General features: G+C 34.6%; 1 protein-coding gene across 1 annotated transcript in view; it reads left to right on the forward strand.

The window, feature by feature from the left end:
- Window positions 1-1,252: 1,252 nt before the first annotated feature.
- glrbb (glycine receptor, beta b) overlaps window positions 1,253-19,256 on the forward strand; it is a 33,969-nt gene continuing 15,965 nt past the window's right edge. The window contains exons 1-7 of the mRNA XM_088911481.1: window positions 1,253-1,577; window positions 4,276-4,427; window positions 6,498-6,604; window positions 8,406-8,473; window positions 12,512-12,738; window positions 14,745-14,827; window positions 15,921-16,061. Coding sequence (XP_088767607.1) covers window positions 1,575-1,577; window positions 4,276-4,427; window positions 6,498-6,604; window positions 8,406-8,473; window positions 12,512-12,738; window positions 14,745-14,827; window positions 15,921-16,061 — 781 coding nt within the window. The 5' untranslated portion in view covers window positions 1,253-1,574. The remainder of the gene's footprint in view (window positions 1,578-4,275; window positions 4,428-6,497; window positions 6,605-8,405; window positions 8,474-12,511; window positions 12,739-14,744; window positions 14,828-15,920; window positions 16,062-19,256) is intronic.

Below are 19,256 nucleotides of genomic sequence, written 5' to 3' on the forward strand. Positions count from 1 at the left end.
GTTCTTATGTTTTTATTTTTGTAAGAGAATTAGGACAGTATGTGTCAGGAAAGAATGTTGCATGTGTGGAAATTGCAGATATTGCAGACCATTTGTCATCTACACTGTTCACAGAAGCTAAAAAAGGAAAAGTTTGTGTCTTATTAATGGCAGACTAGGGCAAGATGAAAAGTTCCAGGGATCACTCCGTGCACAGCAATCTAAAAGTAATTAACTAAAGACCATCCAACCATTGCAGTGCTCAGGCAGTTGTGGGCATGTTCTTGCTGAATCTTGATATTAGTTGGATATTGCATCCCTGGCTCAAGCAGAACATATCTGGATTATGGACCTCAACCTGTGTTAGCAAGTACCGTTTGTAGCTGAGTTATTCATGAGCCACCCCTACTGTGTTTTTAATGTTATGTTTTTTTCTATAATTTAAAAAAATAAATAAAACCAGACACATGCTTTAAAAAGTCCTAAAAGGAAACTGTATTTGCTTGACTGAACAAGTGTTAGTAAATCACAGATTGTCAAAAAGAGATTTAGACTGACTTTATTCAAGAATGAAAGTGGAATGTACTGTATTTCATGTTGACAGTTTGTCTGAAACATATAAAACACTTGAAAATCAAGACACCTTTGATTAAAATAATGTGCCGCATTAAATAGCTAAAGCATGTATGCTCCATTTATCCAAAAATAGAGCTATTAATACAGAAACTAATCATCACAATATTATGATATCTTCTTGTACTGTAGCTATAGTAGGCTCATAAAAACAAAACCATTTTTAAATTGATTTCTGTTCTTGTATAATAGTTTATATTACTACAGTACTTCATTAGAGACTACCCTTGGAAAAAGTCGGATACTTCAATAATCGTCTCATACATACAACATTGGCATACTTCATGGCAACAAATGGTAATAGCTGAGTATTATCACAAAATATAACATTTATGCAGCAATGATTGTGAATGAATCTGTCTAAATTGTTCATTTTAGAACATTCCATCTGATGAAAACATAAATATGACACACCATACTGCACAGTACATGCCAAACTCGCTGTAATTTTAAAGCGTTTTACTGGCAAAACATTTGTAGCGTTTTGCTCGACCCTGCGTGATTTCAAATGGATAGCCCTTTAGGGGTTTACCGTATTGTAGTACTAAGGAATTACAACAACAGCAGAAGTCTGTCTTACATAATGATAGAGACGGACGGCTCTGCTGCTTTGAAGTGCTGCTGAGGCAGTCATTAATTTAATCGCCTTGGAGCTACTGCGCATGTAGCAGGTGCACGCAGCCTCCATCTTGGGCATTTTGATGTAGATGGAAAGGGTAGGGATAAATGTATAATATTTAAAATAGTTTGAGCTACACATAGAGGACAGAATGAAGAAATGAAAACAGTCCGAAAAAAATATGATTAAGAGGTTTGTGTAAATTGTAGACAGTCTTAACTGAAGAAAACTGCATTTTTAAGTGATGGCTTTCTACTGTTTGCACAATCAGCTGTGTTGTAGCGTTTACTTTTAATTTTACAAGGTACCAAAAACGGTTACTGGGGAAAAAATAAAAACTTGGATGGTAAGTGTACTATATAATTTCAGTAACTGTAAATATGTCGTTATTACTGTGTTTGAACTATGCGCAACAGACGCCATTCAAGTCAGTATTGATGTTTTTTTTTCCCTCTTGACGTTTTCTGCATTCCCGCATTCTTTTTACGCAGCACGGTGCAGAAGATGCTTTTATGTCGGCGCGATCTTTACAGCTATTTTTGGTTTGTGGGTGAAGAGAGTAACTTTATGTTGTATTTCTAAAAATCTGTGACAAACGTGTATCATCTCAATTGATTTATCACAATTCCAGTATATTCAATAATTTTGTTCATGGTTTTTCGTTTTGTCTGGAAGCGTGAGTACAAGAAGTAAATAATCTTTGATTTACAACAAAAAATCATTTTTTGTTACCTTTACACCCCAGCTGTTATCGCTAAATTTATTGCAGAAGTTTAAGGTGAAACAGGTTGAGGTGACAATGGAATTACAGTTTGGATTGGTTTGCAACGATAATGCAAGTAACACTGAATATAGGCTTATTGCATTTTATTATTTATATTACACATTCACAGAGCTAGTTTAGGCAAAGAAGTATTTGTTCAGTTTCCCTGGTAGCATTTTGTACAGTAAAGGGGTTGAGGAGTACATGGAGAATGTGTTAGTCTAATGGGATGTTGTGAAATGATCGATTTTGACAATCTCCAGTGTGCTCACTGCAGGCCTTAATGAATCATATGTATCCTATTTGAAATATGCTGCATGCTCATTATTTGTGTGCAATGCTATGCAGATATTTTTTATCATTCTGCTCTTTCCACTCTCGTGTTTTTTCCTTTTTTGTGTAAAAACAATGCAGTGGTGATCTTCTAAACATTTAGCCACTTAGATTTATGCCAACAGTTAATCCTGATAAATGTGTATTTTTACTGTTACCTTTATGAGTGTGAGAGCAGAACAAATAGTTTTGATGACAAAGAACACCTGACAAGTCAATTAAATGTGGTTAGAAAATTTGATAAATTAGCCACGACACTTCATGTTTGCTAATCATGTATAGTTTACCTAAGGTAACTTAAGTTTTTGAAGATTCTGATCAGTGTGAACTAAAGATTGATAAATGACCATCTTGGTTTCTTTCTGCCCAAACTAAACTCTTAGTATTGAAGTTAAATTAGAAAACACTAGTGGGGCTTTGATTAATATGTAGATGCTTATTACATACATCCATTGTGAACCTTATGTCTAGAATCTCTAAGACTTTTCACAGCTGTGTAAATATAATCATAATAAGACTTTGGTTGTCCAATGTATCAAGGCTACCATAGCAGTTTCCTAGTCTTCCGACCTCCAGGTGTACTGTTAGTTCATCCTGCAAACCTGATTCCATCTTCTTGCCATTTTATAGATTGTTTTGGGGATCCAGAAGCAATCCTTTTTGCTTGTCTGTTGAACTTCTTGTTTAGAAATATGCATGTGTGCATATAAATATACTGAACATTCGTAATTGACAAAATCAATATTACACTCCTGACATTCTAATTTTAATACAGCTAAGGATGGAAGATTCAACATAACCGTGGATTTGTATGAACGTTTTACTACAGTATGTATCTGAACAGAATTTTCTTCCATTTTATTAATTGTTTGTTTTTGAACATTATTTGTGTAACCAAAAATACTCAATACCTTTTCTTTGTTACATTTCTGAAGATTTGTGGCAACTAATATTTTCCACAGCAAATCAAAACTTTGCCTTTTTGTTGTTTTTTTACATTAACTTAAAAAGTGGACTTAAAATTTGCAAGCCATTCCATATATTATTTAAAAAAATACAATCATTTTTTCATATCTAATGTTCCACAAGCATTCCAGTAATGGATGCTATATGATTCAGTGTACAAATTAATTTAATGGAGTTAAATAATTAAGGGTGTTTCCAGTGATTTCGTTCCTAATTTGCACTGGGACAAAATCAGCTTAGCTGTACAGGGATGACTGAACCACATCTCCATGCAACTCCTTACTTTTAGACATTCTTCTTGGATGAATTAAGGTATCAATGTGTATAAAAGTACTGTGTTACAACACCTTTTCAGTCCTGCCCCAAAACAGTAAATCTTAAAATTCAAATATTTGCAGTGTTGAAGCTTAAAATAATAAATAAGTATACATTCTTTTTGGTCATTACCCTGCAAAAAAAGAAAATGGCACTTGTCACACAGAGGCTTTATTCATTTCCTTTGTCTTGACCACTACTTCGTTTTCAACAATGAAACAAGAACTAAGTTTCACAATGCAGGCAGTAAGAAATGATACTAGGAGGAATTTTTTGCATAGAGGCTTGACTGTTCAGAGTAATTTTCTAACCACATTGTTGTTTGTTTCCTGGTATCCTGAATTATATAGTTTTAATTAGGTTAAACTACAAACAACCAAATCTACATGATGTTTAAAGTAACATCCGCACATTTTTACCTACTCATTTTTTTCCTCATACTTTAATTTTCTTGAATGTCAAAATGAAAAAGTAATTACTGTCAAATTAGTCTTTTGGCTTGTGTTAGATTTGCTGCAGGAAAAAGCACAAGACTATTATTTTCTTGGTTGACATTCTGCATGTTGATTTCTATGTAAAGATTTGCAGTGAAAGTTTTGTTTCACAGAAACCACATAAAACCTCTTGCATAACTATAGTTACAATTGTCAACGCCTTTTTGTTCCAGCCTTTTTTGGTGAGCTTGGTGCTTTCCAGAATGAAAGTGATAAAGCTGACCTTTCTGATCCTTATCTTCGCCATTTGGATGGAAGAAGGTTTTACAAAGGAAAAGTCATCCAAGAAAGGAAAAGGAAAAAGGAAACAACATCTCTGCCCCTCGTATGTGTTTTCTTGATTACTTTTGGATTTTGTTGGATACAAAATAAGTTTGATTTATAGGTTGTAATGTGTATGTATCCGCTGTCCTAAAACATTTGTCCTGCCTATTGGCCTTGTTAGCAGCTTGAAGGATGCAGCCTCTGCTGAACATCTTACCTAGGTTTTTTACTGGTTTCTTAATGCATTGAGGGAATCAGAAAATGTCCACCTTTCTTAGATGTCAAGAATCTGGATTTCAATGGCTTGAAACTCACTCCAGCCAATGTCATCAACGTCTTTAGCCCCTGCAGAATTCGTCTGCTCACAGTGATTATTCAGATCACCCATTTAGCCAATAAATTGTGGCCGATGCATATTTAATTTGGGTAACCTCATTTCTTCTGCATTCCACCTCTACCAACTTATGTATCATTTGTTGTCATGGTAAACAGAATCACCCAAGTGATCCAGCCCATGCTGATTCCCACTTCCTGTCATTTCCTTTCGTTTGAGTTAGATGAGATGGAGGTCCACAACCAGAGAATGGTAGAAAATATTTAGCTGATCTTAGCCTTTTTGTTAACAACACCATTTTTCTTTATAAATTCACTGTAATTTGTGATGTTTTTAGTTATGTTATATATACTGTATTTTACTAAATGCACAATCTAATTTGAATATACACAAGGAAAAATAATTTCAAATTAGGGAATTTCAAAAACATTTTTATGGTGAAATGCAATGCATAAAAATGCAAGGAAAACCTCTGAGTAATACTGTACAGTATTTGTGATCTTGTATTACATTCCTCCAGAGTTCAGATCTCCTAAAGGGGCTCCACCTTTTATTAATAAGCCTTCTTTTTTTGTTAATTGGCAAATGCTTTTTGTACAATTCTTATTTATGATTATTACTTTCGGGTAATTGTTTTACACCCTATGGTCTTACAATGCAATCTACTTTTTTAACCTAACTTGACCCTGAAGACAGGGTCCAACATTTGGTACTGTATGTCTGCTTTCATAGATAGATAGATAGATAGATACTTTATTGATCCCGTGAGGGAAATTGCAGTGCAACAGCAGCTTAACACACACAACACAGCCACAATGTAACGAATTATATAATAATAGTACAATACATACAATACAATACAAGAGTTACTCACAGTCCAGACGCACAAGAACAAACTAGAACAGAACAGTACACAGAAAATCATATCACACTCATATCACACATATGGATATAAATATAGATGTAACTGTAGATATAAATATAAATGTATTGCACAGGTCCCTGGCATATATTGCACAGAAAGTGGTTGTAAACGGGAAAAAGAAAAAGAAAAAGAAGAAGAAGAGAACAGATGTAGCAGTAGATGTGTAGATGCGTTTAATCCAGATACAGGTCACTGTCGATGTTGCCTCTGCCAAGACGCAAGGTGGATGCATCAGTGACTGCATCAGTCATCAGTGACTGCATTGCATCAACATCTCATTGGAATAATCACAGTTTGACTATGTCCTTGGAAATTCTGGTCATCCCCCTCCCATCCTTTAATCAGATCACATTTATGCTCAACCAGAAGGCAAAGATTGTCTTTGAAGCACACATTTCAGGTTAACGTTGTTGATGCTCAGAAAAATATTAATTTTAAATTAATCAGAGAAAAGCACATTATTAGTTTGTTGAATCTGATTCCAGAGCAAATCCATGGTGTTGGTTGCACCATTGATTTCAAACTAGCCTCGAAGCAAGTTTTTGTCATTTAACAGGTTGACTAGCGTTGCTGTTTGTTAAATACATATACTGTACCTCAGTGGTCCCTGTTGCATTTTCTAAGGTTGTCAGCAGTTACTATTTGCAACATTTAATGTTTTTTTTTCAACATACTGTACAAAACTGAGGAGCATGATTGTACTGTAGGTGTTCTAGGATTTGATTTCCCACAGCTGTAAACTATTTAAGGATGGAGTGTAGATTTAATTTTATCAGTCTCAGAATTCTAGATGGAGGTTTATTAGTTTCAGACTTCCATTTCAACCCTTCAATGTTTCCATGTTCTTTTAATAATATTTCAAACTTCCACAGACAGTTATCATCAGAGGATCTTGCCCGGGTACCTGCAAACTCCACAAGTAACATCTTGAACAGATTGCTGGTCAGTTATGATCCCAGAATTCGACCAAATTTCAAAGGTCAGTTTATTGTTTTTTTTTCCAAAATGTTTGTTTTTTAAAATGTATTGCTTGTTCTTGCGGCAGTCATTAAATATTAGAGTATTTCAGTGCTAAGAACTAAATTTTACTGTCAATTTTGACAGGTTTGTGTAATAAAGCAATTTGCTCTGATAAATGTCCTTAGTTTTTCAAAGATACTAGTTTTTTTAATTTTAATATAATCAGAATATTCCTTAATTTGTGGTTTGTAAAACAGTGTATTATTTTTAGTGAAATCTTTGGCCCACTGATTGAATCTTACTGGAGAAAGACTCACTTTCAGTGAAACATTTGTACATTCAAAACATAACCTTAATGAAGATCTGGATGCTTTGACAATGCTAATTTTCAAACGTAAACATTCCCACAGTAGTTTGAATGTGTTGGACTGATTATCTTAATTATCTGTATTTCCATTAAAACAATAAAAGCTATATAAACTCATTACCAGATGACCAGTACAGTTCCCTCCTAAATAACTGGGACAGTGAAGTTTAAATTGTGATGTTATAAATGAGCACTAATAATAATTTGTTATGGAAAACAACATAACAGATAAGTAGAACAAGTATTTTATTTTCAATGAAGTTAATTCAGTTCTTCATATAAATGTTTTGAACCTCTATTTTGAAGGAACAGAAGTATTAGGAAGATCGCCAAAACATGTAGTAAGTGTAAGAAGGTGTACAGTATATCAGAAGAAAAAAATGACTGTCCAAGTCAGTCTGCAGATTTGAATACAATTATATGTGTATTTTACATGCTGAAGAAAACAACTGGACACCAAGAATAGATAAGGGCTTATGGTAGCTGCAGCAAACAAAGCATCTCAAATAATTACACAAAAGAGTTTGGTGAGATCAGTGAGTCACAGACTTCATTATTGCCTCAGAGGGGTCACATCCTGACTTTTGCAAAACACAAAGTATGTTTTTATTGTAATATGATCACATGTATGCATCAAATCAGCCAAAATAAAATTTGTATTGTTTATCGTTCATATTAATCTCATGATCACACATACAAATTAATTAACTATAAAGAAAAAATAACAGGTTTGCTTTGGTGTCCCGATATTTCTGGAGGTTAGTAGTTGAAATAGTTGTTCATAAGCAAGTAGTAAAATATTTTTTTTGTTGTACTGATTAAGCTTTGCTATATGCAGATTGTATTTGTGAAAACACAAGAAACCCAAACCAAAATAAAAACATTCCATACAAGAATTCTTTGCACAAAGACAAAGTTTACAGGACAATTGATATGCCGGCTTTTTTACTTCAATGGGAATTAAAATGACAGTGTTGTAAACATTAAGTAATTCATAGTATTTTTTAAAATCACATAGTTTTCAGATTTAACATGATATTGTCTTCTGTGGTGTTGGGATAGTTTTCAGAGAAATTCACCTTTGCTTATTTATTTTTAGTATAATAAATGAGTAATTCAGCAGGAGACTGTAAATAATGAAACTGCTTAACCAAGAATAATAATTTAATGGACTTCTAATTTTGTCTGTATTGTAATACCTTATATTCCCATGTATTATTTAAATGAAGAAAAGGAATATATTAGATCTTGTAATTCACGTCAATCAATATTGACTCCAAATGAATTATGAGCTTATTTTGAGCAAAATTTGAAACACTTATATGAAAAACTTGATTATTGCAATATTGTTGCCCCTTTTTATTTTAGCTGTTCAAGGGTTTGCTTATTCATGCATGCAAAGCTGAGTTCTCAGAATACATAAACTTGTATTTTGTTTCTTGCCATTTTATAGGTATTCCAGTAGATGACAAAGTTAACATTTTCATCAACAGCTTTGGTTCAATTCAAGAAACAACTATGGTAAGAACAAGTGGTTTAACTTTAAATAATTTAAAATTTGGTATGCGTTTATATGTAAACAGTGTGTAAATGGGGCAGTTGATGAGGACAGTTTTCTCAGTTCTCCACACTTCATCAATTCCAGGTACTGAACAGGTACTGTTATCAGCTGTTTAATTTTAATGTAAAGTTTTCCTGAATTGAAAAGAACTAAGTTATTAAGCCCTCTCCAGTATTTTCTATTCCTAAACAATTTACCTATTTTTAGTTATATTTCTCTTGTTAATCAAAAAAATATTTCTGAATATATTTAACAATTGAATTATTTTAGTTGGATTATCTAATTATCTGATTATAATCAGTTTTCCCTACTGCTGGTAGTTTTCTGCACCAAAACTATAAGTTGGGAGGCACAGAGTTTCAGAGGATGGAAAAGATGGACTGCTCTATTGTATTCATTGTGGTGGGGTAGTCATCTTTAAATTTAGCTAAAAAATATTTTTTCTTATTGGAAATACTAAAGTGGTTTCTGTACAGGTCCAGTTTGTCATTGGAAGAAACAGAATAATGGTGATCTCCTTGTCTTGACTTTTAATAGTTAAGATAACATATGTCAGCAGATAATTGTTTAGTCTTGTTTACAAAACCAGTTTTAGGAACATATTATTTAGGCACATGATTAACAGTAGTACTTGACTGATGGATGAAGCTGATCGGGGGCTAAGTGTCTGTTTGTGCAGGGTGAGTCTGAGCAGATGTGAATATCTCCTAGGGTATTTGAAATTTGGAATTTCTGTGCACTGGCATTGGTAACATGTTGAAGCAGCTGTTGCAAAATGTTCCAGTATTTATTTAAGACATATTTTCTTGAGAGAATTCTCACTGAGACATGCTATTACAATTGCATGACACCATCTGAGGGGTGTGGGCCATTTAATAATCCCCTCAAACTTTCACTGTCATGGTGTATAATAGGCTAGAACAGCTCTTATTATTTGTTAGCTTCTAATGTGGTACTAACCACGTTTATTCAGCATGTATCATAAAGAATAAAAGTTAAAAGCAGCATATAATATATGTAACCCCTTAACAGACTCTGAATTGGGTTTGTAATCTCTGTTGACCAAAGTACAATGCAGTTTGTTTTTATGGAGCCCCACGTTGTATAGCCATTGAATTTGTGTTTTATGAATAGGTTTAAGTGAAAAATAGAAATTCTGTAATGAAGGCTTCCTGTCTCCAGGGATAAGGTAACAATTCGTATTCAGTTATATTACCATAGTGCACAGATTTTCTCCATTGCTCTGTTCAGATTGACAGTTTTCTTAAGTATTTGTGTGTGAATGCCAGCGGTTCTCCAGGGGGATATCACAAAGCTACTTCACACAACCCCCCACTACAGCTGGGATTGTTTGTGGGCTGTTTGACATTTTTCCAGACTTGGGTTTCACACAAGAGCACAACCCAAAGCCTCTTTTCAATATTGTTAAGCAAAATATGACATTTAATGGAGGAAAATGCTAAACAAAAGAGCTAACATTTGTGGTTTGCAAGACTGCGAGCTTGCAAAAACATCTAAAACAGCTTGTTTAATTCAATCTAAGTAAGGCTATGTGTCACGATGTTTTCCTAGTGCAGGTTCAAGACTTTAAACTGTGAATGCTGCAACCAGAGAAGCCCGTTCTGTTCCTTGTAGCTCCCTTGTAACACAGGAAGGTGCTTGTACAGATGTAAACATGGTACCTCTCAAACAGCAGCTGCACTTTTGAAACTTGACTGTGGGAAACATCTTCAATAGTTCAGAGAATTCTAGATTTCGTGCTGTGGGTTTAAAGTCCATGCATTTTTCATATTTGTATTTGACTTTATTCTGCTTGGTCTGGTTTTGGAAATGCGTTTCTGGTTGGATGGACAGATGAGTGCTAATGTTACTTATTTATAATGTTTAGAAATAATGTGACTGTAAATGCAGTACGGTAAGTTAATACGTCAATGAAGGGCTGGAAATGCAGATTTTGTTATAATATATTTAATAAGATGTTTCTGCAATTTATTAGCATGCCAGTTATGTGTTCCTACATACAGTATGTCTAATCTTTTCTTTGGTACCTTGTTAAAGCTGTAACAGACGTTTAAAATAAATTTAAAACAGTTTTTAACATGTCTTGACAATTTTAAGGGTACTGTAAGCAGATGTTAAAAATAAAAATAATTAGATATTCATAAGAACTCAGGCATTTTAGACTTTTGTGGCAGCTGCCTGGATGTTCTCGAAAATCATACTGATTTTATCATCTGGGAATGAAGCATTAATAAAGAGTGTACATTAAGTATTCTTCCTTCAGTTTAAAATTAGAATATTGTATTTAAATGTTCTTAATTAGCTCTACAGTAGATCTAAAAAAATATGGTTGCATATTTAATTTATTTATATATATTTCATTAGATGTGTGTTAATACATGAAAATAATTGGCCACATCCTATGTGAAATCTGATCTCCCACCTAGGATGAATGAGTGAGATGAATAAGTTCTCAGTTAGCATAGCCACTACGACATATCCCTGTCAGATACATAATGTTTAAAAAAACATGGCACCTAAAATTCTCTTGAAGATTTCTTCTGTCATGACAGGACTTCTACTACAATATATGTCTTCATAGTGATGAGCATTTTATTCATTCACAGTGGATGATTCCTGTCAGTATTCCACCTATCCATCCAGCCATCCATTTTCTAACTGCTTGATCCAATACAGGCATCAGGGGGAGTCAGAGCCTATCCCGACAAGAATGTTGGGATACACCCTGGATGGGACACCTGTCCATCATAGGGCAATCACACACGCACACTCATGCTAGGGCGAATTTTCCCAGAGGCCAATTAACCTACCAGTATGTCTTTGGACTATGTGAGGAAACCAGAGCACCTGGCGAAAACCCATGGAAACATAGGTAGAACATACAAACTACATACAGATAGCACCTCAGGCCTGGAATTGAACCCAGGGCTCCAGCGCTAACCACTGGATCACCTTGCTGCCTGCCTGTCAGTATTATATCTTGAATATTAGCTGTTAATGTTGGCATCCCCACTTGATATAATTTTGATATAAGAAATTTTACTTAAAATAAAAAAAAATATATGTATACTTAACATTCTGTGAAGCTAACTTCACATATACAAATGTTCAGAATGCTTCAGTGCTCACATGAAAAGTGGAATAAATTTGACTGTTTTTCAGTATTTTCAATAAAAGAGGAACTGCAGTCCCAATTTCTCAGACTGGTTATTAAATCCCTTTAACAAAATTAATGGATGGTATCGCGAAATTATCCAAATTTCAAGTTAAGTGCAAAATTGTGACCTTTGTACTGCATGGTTCTCATAGGAATAAGTGAGAATTCATGCAAATTGTGACATGAAAGCAGCCCTTCCTGTTCACTAGTTGCTGTAAGCAAATGAGAAATGTGGTCTCCTAAGAACGTTTATTAATTTTGGAACGCATGTATAATGTATTTTAAACAATGCCTCTCTTTTGGGTGTTTGGCTGTTCAGAACATAGTGGTCACAAATAAAACAGAGGATCAAATCAGCAGAAAACCAAACTGTTTTCTTTTCCAAGGGATTTTCAGCAAGTCAAGAGATGGATAATAAACATGGACACTGATGTTGGTCCCATCAACAAGTTTCTCAATGAGATTCAGTGTGATGTACAGTATGATCAAATAAGTACAGGTCGTGCAGTAGACATTTCACCACAGAAATATTCACATGTGATTTGCATGCTGAGTTAACAATTAAGGAGTAGTCGTTGGCAAACCACCTCAAAGTCCATAGGTTAAATTAAATTCAGTTATTCAAATCGGCTGTTCAGGCGACAGCATGGGCTATGGTGCAATACATAAGTCATGGTGGAATTTTTCTTTTAGGTATGATTTACCACACAATAACCACCAATCTTGCTGTTTTTACAGTATTACATGATTTTTGCAAAGGTGGTACTGGATTTTGATGAGCTCAAACTTTAAAATGTTTTTATCTCATAATATCTATCAGGATTATAGGGTAAACATCTTCTTAAGACAGCGATGGAATGACCCAAGACTGAGACTGCCAACTGATTTCAAATCGGATGCCCTCACCGTCGACCCTAAAATGTTCAAATGCCTTTGGAAGCCAGACTTGTTTTTTGCAAATGAAAAGAATGCAAATTTCCATGATGTCACACAAGAAAACATCCTGCTGTTCATTTATCGCAACGGTGATGTTCTTCTGAGTATGAGGTGAGCTGCCTTTAATCAGATTTCAGATTGAGTGTTCTACAAGTGGATTTTATTAAACAAGATTAAGCTCGTGAGAATGTTCTGCTTTTAGTATATTGTTAACCACTGAACCTATCCTTGAAGGTTAGAAGTGATGTTCACCCTTGCTTAGCTTTCAAACCAAACTCCAAAGACTCAACAGTGATTTAAATGTGGTATTGAGAGATGATTTTTGGTAAATATTTTCCTCAGTCTTTTATACCTTTTTAAAAATGTTTTACCACTATTTTATTAAGATTTTAAACTCAATTATGCTGTCATAAATTTAGAAACATTAAACACAGAATGAAATTAGATTCATCTATTCCCTATTGTGATTTGATCAGTTTATAGTGAAGACCCATAAGAATATACTATAGCATCCCATTTTCTGGTCTTGCCAAATGAATTTAAATCACGTAAGACAAGTGGATGATTTTACTGGTAAACTAGCATTTAACTCTCCTAAAAATATATGCAAATTGAAATAATTCTTTCAGTTCCCATTCCAGCAGGAATCTCCTGTTGTAATGTCTTGATCCTAACTTTGAGTTAGCTGTGAATTCTGAATTTGAACCGATGAACAAATGGGTATAGGCCTTTTCTAATTAGGCCTTTTATGGAAATTGTCCAACTAACATTGACACTTTTAAATTATGTTCTTTATCCATAATGGTATTTACAACTGTAAAGAAACATTCAAGATATGCTGTATAGATTCCTATACAGTTTCAATCTTGATGAAGTTCTATACATTCAAATCATACTGTCTGTTGGATAGAAAAAAATAGTCTGTCTGTTTAATAAGTTAAATGTGGGCTAATTCAAAACTTAAGTCTACACTACATTAAAAAAATACAAAACTAGTATGTTGGTTTCACTTATCCCTAGACATTTTTTCAAATTTAATTACTAAACTACATTTAGTTATTGCGAATGGTATGCAGGGGTTTGTTTTGTTTTGACTTTTCATGTAAATTTGTCCAGCCATGTGAAAATACTTCTTTAGTGAAACATGAGCTGAACTATTGCAAAATGAAAAAAAAAATGCACTTTGGGAGTGCAGATTTATTTTCTTTGTTCAATGGTATTTAGGTTGAACTTAAACCTTTTTGTGATTCAAGGAATCTGTACTTTTTGTAATTGATTTAGAGATTTCATGTTTATACTTTATGTTGGTGTTCCATTGGGTTGAAGCAATCAAACAAGGGAACAGCTACGTAAGATAGGAATCCAATGTATAGGGTTGAAAATGTTCGCAAATAAAAATCTGTCGTGAAGTACAGGAGTTGTAATTGTGCAGCTGAAGAGACAAATTGGGACAGTATTTACAGTAGATCCAGAATTTATTTTAGCTAATAAAATACACATGGTTAGAGCAAATTATAGGGCAAATGTTTGCAACTATGTCCATATTTTTATAATGTATGTCTTCATTTGAAGATTACTTAGAAAAGCATGAAGAGAAAATCTGTACTCCAGCAAATTATTTTATGACTCACTTGTGCATAGTTGTTGGAAATAAACTCTAAGGGTTTTTTGTTTGCATTCATTACCTCAAGCTTATAATTGGTAGTCCAAAATTTAATACATATGTTTTCCAGTTGTTTGGTTTTACATTAAAATAAACCAAATCTGTGCTAGCTCTTGTGCACGAGTTAATGGATTATTGGCCAAAAGAAAATTAATATATTTCTAAATATTTTTTTTCATTTGCTGTAAAAGTTCAATTAAAAATCTGTGGTACTGTAATAGTGCTTTAGTACACATTACTCTTAATTTCTGAAGTGTTTAATGATTTTTACAGTACAATCAATTTTTTTAAATTTAGATTTTTTTTAGATTTTTGTAAAGTGCATTTACAGTGGTAGTTTTTGGAAATGGATTGTAAAAACTAAACTGCAGGTCATACATTACTACGTTGAGTTTGACTGTTTCGACTTTAACTATTGTAATTGTGCTGATTTATTTTTTTCCTCATGTCTCAGGCTGTCTGTCACACTGTCCTGCCCATTGGATTTGACCCTATTTCCCATGGACACACAACGATGCAAGATGCAACTAGAAAGCTGTATGTAATGTTTTCATTAAGTGACCTGTTGCACAGCAGTTTTAACTTTGACTTTTGGCTTAATGGGAAAAGCAATTTCAGACATTTATTGACTAAACCAAAATGCCCTGAATAACATCTACCATTTGGCTCATCTAGAACATTTGGTAATTAGTATTACCAAACAAGTACAGGGGGTAGACAAAGTAATGGAAACACTACATGAAAAGGTAACAAAATCACAATTACAAATGCAGCTGCAAAGCTTAGTCATATTAGGTTGATTGCCAATTAGCAGTATCTGTCAGCTATAAAAGAGGTCTGACAATTAGCACTTTGATATGTGAGTTTTCAAAGCAACATGAGGCAACTAACAGAGTTCCAAAGAGGCCCAATAGTTGGTGCCCGAATTGCAGGTGCATCGGTCACAAAAACAAAAACAAAAAATGTCACAAAGTCTCACAAATAATGACAGCACATACCAAACATGGACAGAGTGCATCTGCAAAGAGGAACAGTGGTCGCAAGTCAGAGATAGACGGACACTTCACAGGATAGTTGATAAATGCCACAAAAGTACAACCTCAAAAATTACCACAGAATTGAATCAGCACCTCTGTAACCCAGTCTCAACAAAAACTGGATGTCGTGAGCTTCACAAAGCTGGAATTTATAGCAGGGCTGCCATTCGGTATTGGTATTAGATTACTTAATTTCATATGTTTTGACAGACAGAAGTATTCTTTTCTGACTGGCTGACAGAAGGTGTGTTCAGAAGCATATTTAATGGACTTTTGAGTGAATAATGTGAATCAGATTCTATGCATTTGCAATTTTTGGTGGAGTCATGGTTGTTTCTCATATGTCCATTTCATTATTTGATTGGACCTACTGCTTGTTAGAAATTTCTGTGTCTCAAACATGTGATATGGTAGTTGACCTTTGGGGAAATCAACTTCTGTGCAATCTAGGCATCGGTTAATAGAAATAATAGTCTACTCTGTTCATTCAACTGTAAACAAATAATAATTTAATTTATTTTTAATTCATGAGAAAATTATCCAACAATCAGTAGTAATAATGAATGTATTGTCTTTCATTTTTTTGTTTTCAGTTGGTTACACGACAGATGACTTGAGGTTCATATGGCAGTCTGGAGACCCAGTCCAAATGGAACAGATAGCTCTGCCCCAGTTTGATATTAAACAAGAAGATATTGAATATGGAAACTGCACAAAGTATTACAAAGGAACTGGTATGCTCTTTTTTAAATTGCATTACTCATACATGATGTATAAATGTTTGGGCATTCAGAGAATATAAATAAGAGAAAGCACTAGTGATATATATATATACTTCTTTTTTTTAATTATGCATGTTTCTTTATTATGTAATAAATTTATGTTGGGGTACAGTGGCTGTAGTTATGTAAAACAAACTTGACCTTAATCTGATTTTTTTTAACTATAATGCCTGTATATACTGTATATTAATACATCAAATATATCCAATATTCTATTAAAATTCTCTGTTGGATTTTTCCATTTAAAAAGCAAAAAATGTTATCAAACATTTTCTCCTCATTACATAAATGTAATTTCCATGATTTCTAGATTTGCTAGTGTTTACGAGTGATGGGTGGGTGTCAACAGTGGTGTATTTGAGGTTAGATGCAGGTCAGCAGTGTTAACTCACAAATTAGCCAATAAGGCATTTAAACAATGATCGTATAATGCAGATTTTCCTTGCTTCTCTCACGTGCCATATCCAAAACATCTGGAAGCTTTACAAGTTTTGAGTCTCCTGTTTGCATTCTGTTGATGAAATGGATTACAAAAATGTTTTCTGCAATTCAAATATAATGCTTAATGAAACTATCCAAGATAAATATCTTTTCATCAGGTGTCATAGTGACATATTTGTAAAATACTTGCAACAAAAAATCTTATATTGACCAGGCTGAATTTTTATCTTAAAAAATCTGATCTCCTCATTAATGTCATTATACATCATAGGTGGCTTTTGCCTTGAAGAGTTTTGTGTAGTTTGTGCTACTAAATGGTGTTGATATTTTCCTTAGTTTGGAAATATGTACTGTAAGTCCTCAAGTCACATTCCAGTACTAAATCCGTAAAAGTACTGATGATTAAGTCAGATGCATTTTCTGAATCCTATTTAGTTTGCATGTCTAATGCATTGTAGCTGTGCATGTATGCTTACGCTGCAGTATTTGACAGAAGACAAGTATTGTAAACTCCTCCAGTGAGCTACTGCAAAAGGAGATTGTTTAAACTTGACAGCTAGATTTGCTATAAATAACACACTTAGAAAGTAGTATTTTGAAAGCATTGTAGCCAGAGTGTAGAAATTTAAATGCACTGTATATCCCTTGCTGGAGCAAAAAGCTTTCTTTTCAATTTACATTAACTGACTCTTCTTTTGAACATTCTGGCTAGATACAGTGCCTTGCGAAAGTATTCGGCCCCCTTGAACTTTTCAACCTTTTGCCACATTTCAGGCTTCAAACATAAAGATATAAATTTTTTATTTTATGTGAAGAATCACCAACAAGTGGGACACAATTGTGAAGTGGAACGAAATCTATTGGATTTTTGAAACTTTTTTAACTAATAAAAAAATGAAAAGTGGGGCGTGCAAAATTATTCGGCCCCCTTGCGTTAATACTTTGTAGAGCCACCTTTTGCTGCGATTACAGCTGCAAGTCGCTTGGGGTATGTCTCTATCAGTTTTGCACATCGAGAGACTGAAATTCTTGCCCATTCTTCCTTGCAAAACAGCTCGAGCTCAGTGAGGTTGGATGGAGAGCGTTTGTGAACAGCAGTTTTCAGCTCTTTCCACAGATTCTCGATTGGATTCAGGTCTGGACTTTGACTTGGCCATTCAAACACCTGGATACGTTTATTTGTGAACCATTCCTTTGTAGATTTTGCTGTATGTTTGGGATCATTGTCTTGTTGGAAGATAAATCTCCATCCCAGTTTCAGGTCTTTTGCAGACTCCAACAGGTTTTCATCCAGAATGGTCCTGTATTTGGCTGCATCCATCTTCCCCTCAATTTTAACCATCTTCCCTGTCCCTGCTGAAGAAAAGCAGGCCCAAACCATGATGCTGCCACCACCATGTTTGACAGTGGGGATGGTGTGTTGAGGGTGATGAGCTGTGTTGCTTTTACGCCAAACATATCGTTTTGCATTGTGGCCAAAAAGTTCGATTTTGGTTTCATCTGACCAGAGCACCTTCTTCCACATGTTTGGGGTGTCTCCCAGGTGGCTTGTGGCAAACTTTAGACGAGACTTTTTATGGATATCTTTGAGAAATGGCTTTCTTCTTGCCACTCTTCCATAAAGGCCAGATTTGTGCAGTGTAAGACTGATTGTTGTCCTATGGACAGACTCTCCCACCTCAGCTGTAGTTCTCTGCAGTTCATCCAGAGTGATCATGGGCCTCTTGGCTGCATCTCTGATCAGTCTTCTCCTTGTCTGAGCTGAAAGTTTAGAGGGACGGCCAGGTCTTGGTAGATTTGCAGTGGTCTGATACTCCTTCCATTTCAAGATGATCGCTTGCACAGTGCTCCTTGGGATGTTTGAAGCTTGGGAAATCTTTTTGTATCCAAATCCGGCTTTAAACTTCTCCACAACAGTATTACGGACCTGCCTGGTGTGTTCCTTGGTCTTCATGATGCTCTCTGCGCTTTCAACAGAACCTTGAGACTATCACAGAGCAGGTGCATTTATACAGAGACTTGATTACACACAGGTGGATTCTATTTATCACCATCAGTCATTTAGGACAACATTGGATCATTCAGAGATCCTCGCTGAACTTCTGGAGTGAGTTTGCTGCACTGAAAGTAAAGGGGCCGAATAATTTTGCACGCCCCACTTTTCATTTTTTTATTAGTTAAAAAAGTTTCAAAAATCCAATAGATTTCGTTCCACTTCACAATTGTGTCCCACTTGTTGGTGATTCTTCACATAAAATAAAAAATTTATATCTTTATGTTTGAAGCCTGAAATGTGGCAAAAGGTTGAAAAGTTCAAGGGGGCCGAATACTTTCGCAAGGCACTGTACTAGGTCAGACAGAGCAAGAGAGAAAATAAGTGGCTACTGTTTTGTTATCATTATGAATTGGCGCATTTGCAGTTTCTTTCTTTTGTTAGATTATTTTTAAATATGTAATTGATCAATTTCAATATTTCTTAGTAAACTATGAATGTTACTCCACATTTACACTGTATATGTGGGTTCAGAAGTTTTAGGCCATGGAGTTCTTTGCTCAAGGCTTTGTCACTGCAGAGGCTCATTGCTTGCTCTGTAGCTCTGCCTCGCAGTGGCTGACATCAAACATGAAGTGACCTTGTCTCATTAGGGTAGTTTGACACTCGGTTCATTTCCTGCAAACATGTCCTTTCATTTGGTTTGAAAGTTT

The sequence above is a fragment of the Atractosteus spatula genome, chromosome 1 (genome assembly GCF_055471065.1).
Source record: "Atractosteus spatula isolate fAtrSpa1 chromosome 1, fAtrSpa1.hap1, whole genome shotgun sequence".
Taxonomy (NCBI): domain Eukaryota; kingdom Metazoa; phylum Chordata; class Actinopteri; order Semionotiformes; family Lepisosteidae; genus Atractosteus; species Atractosteus spatula.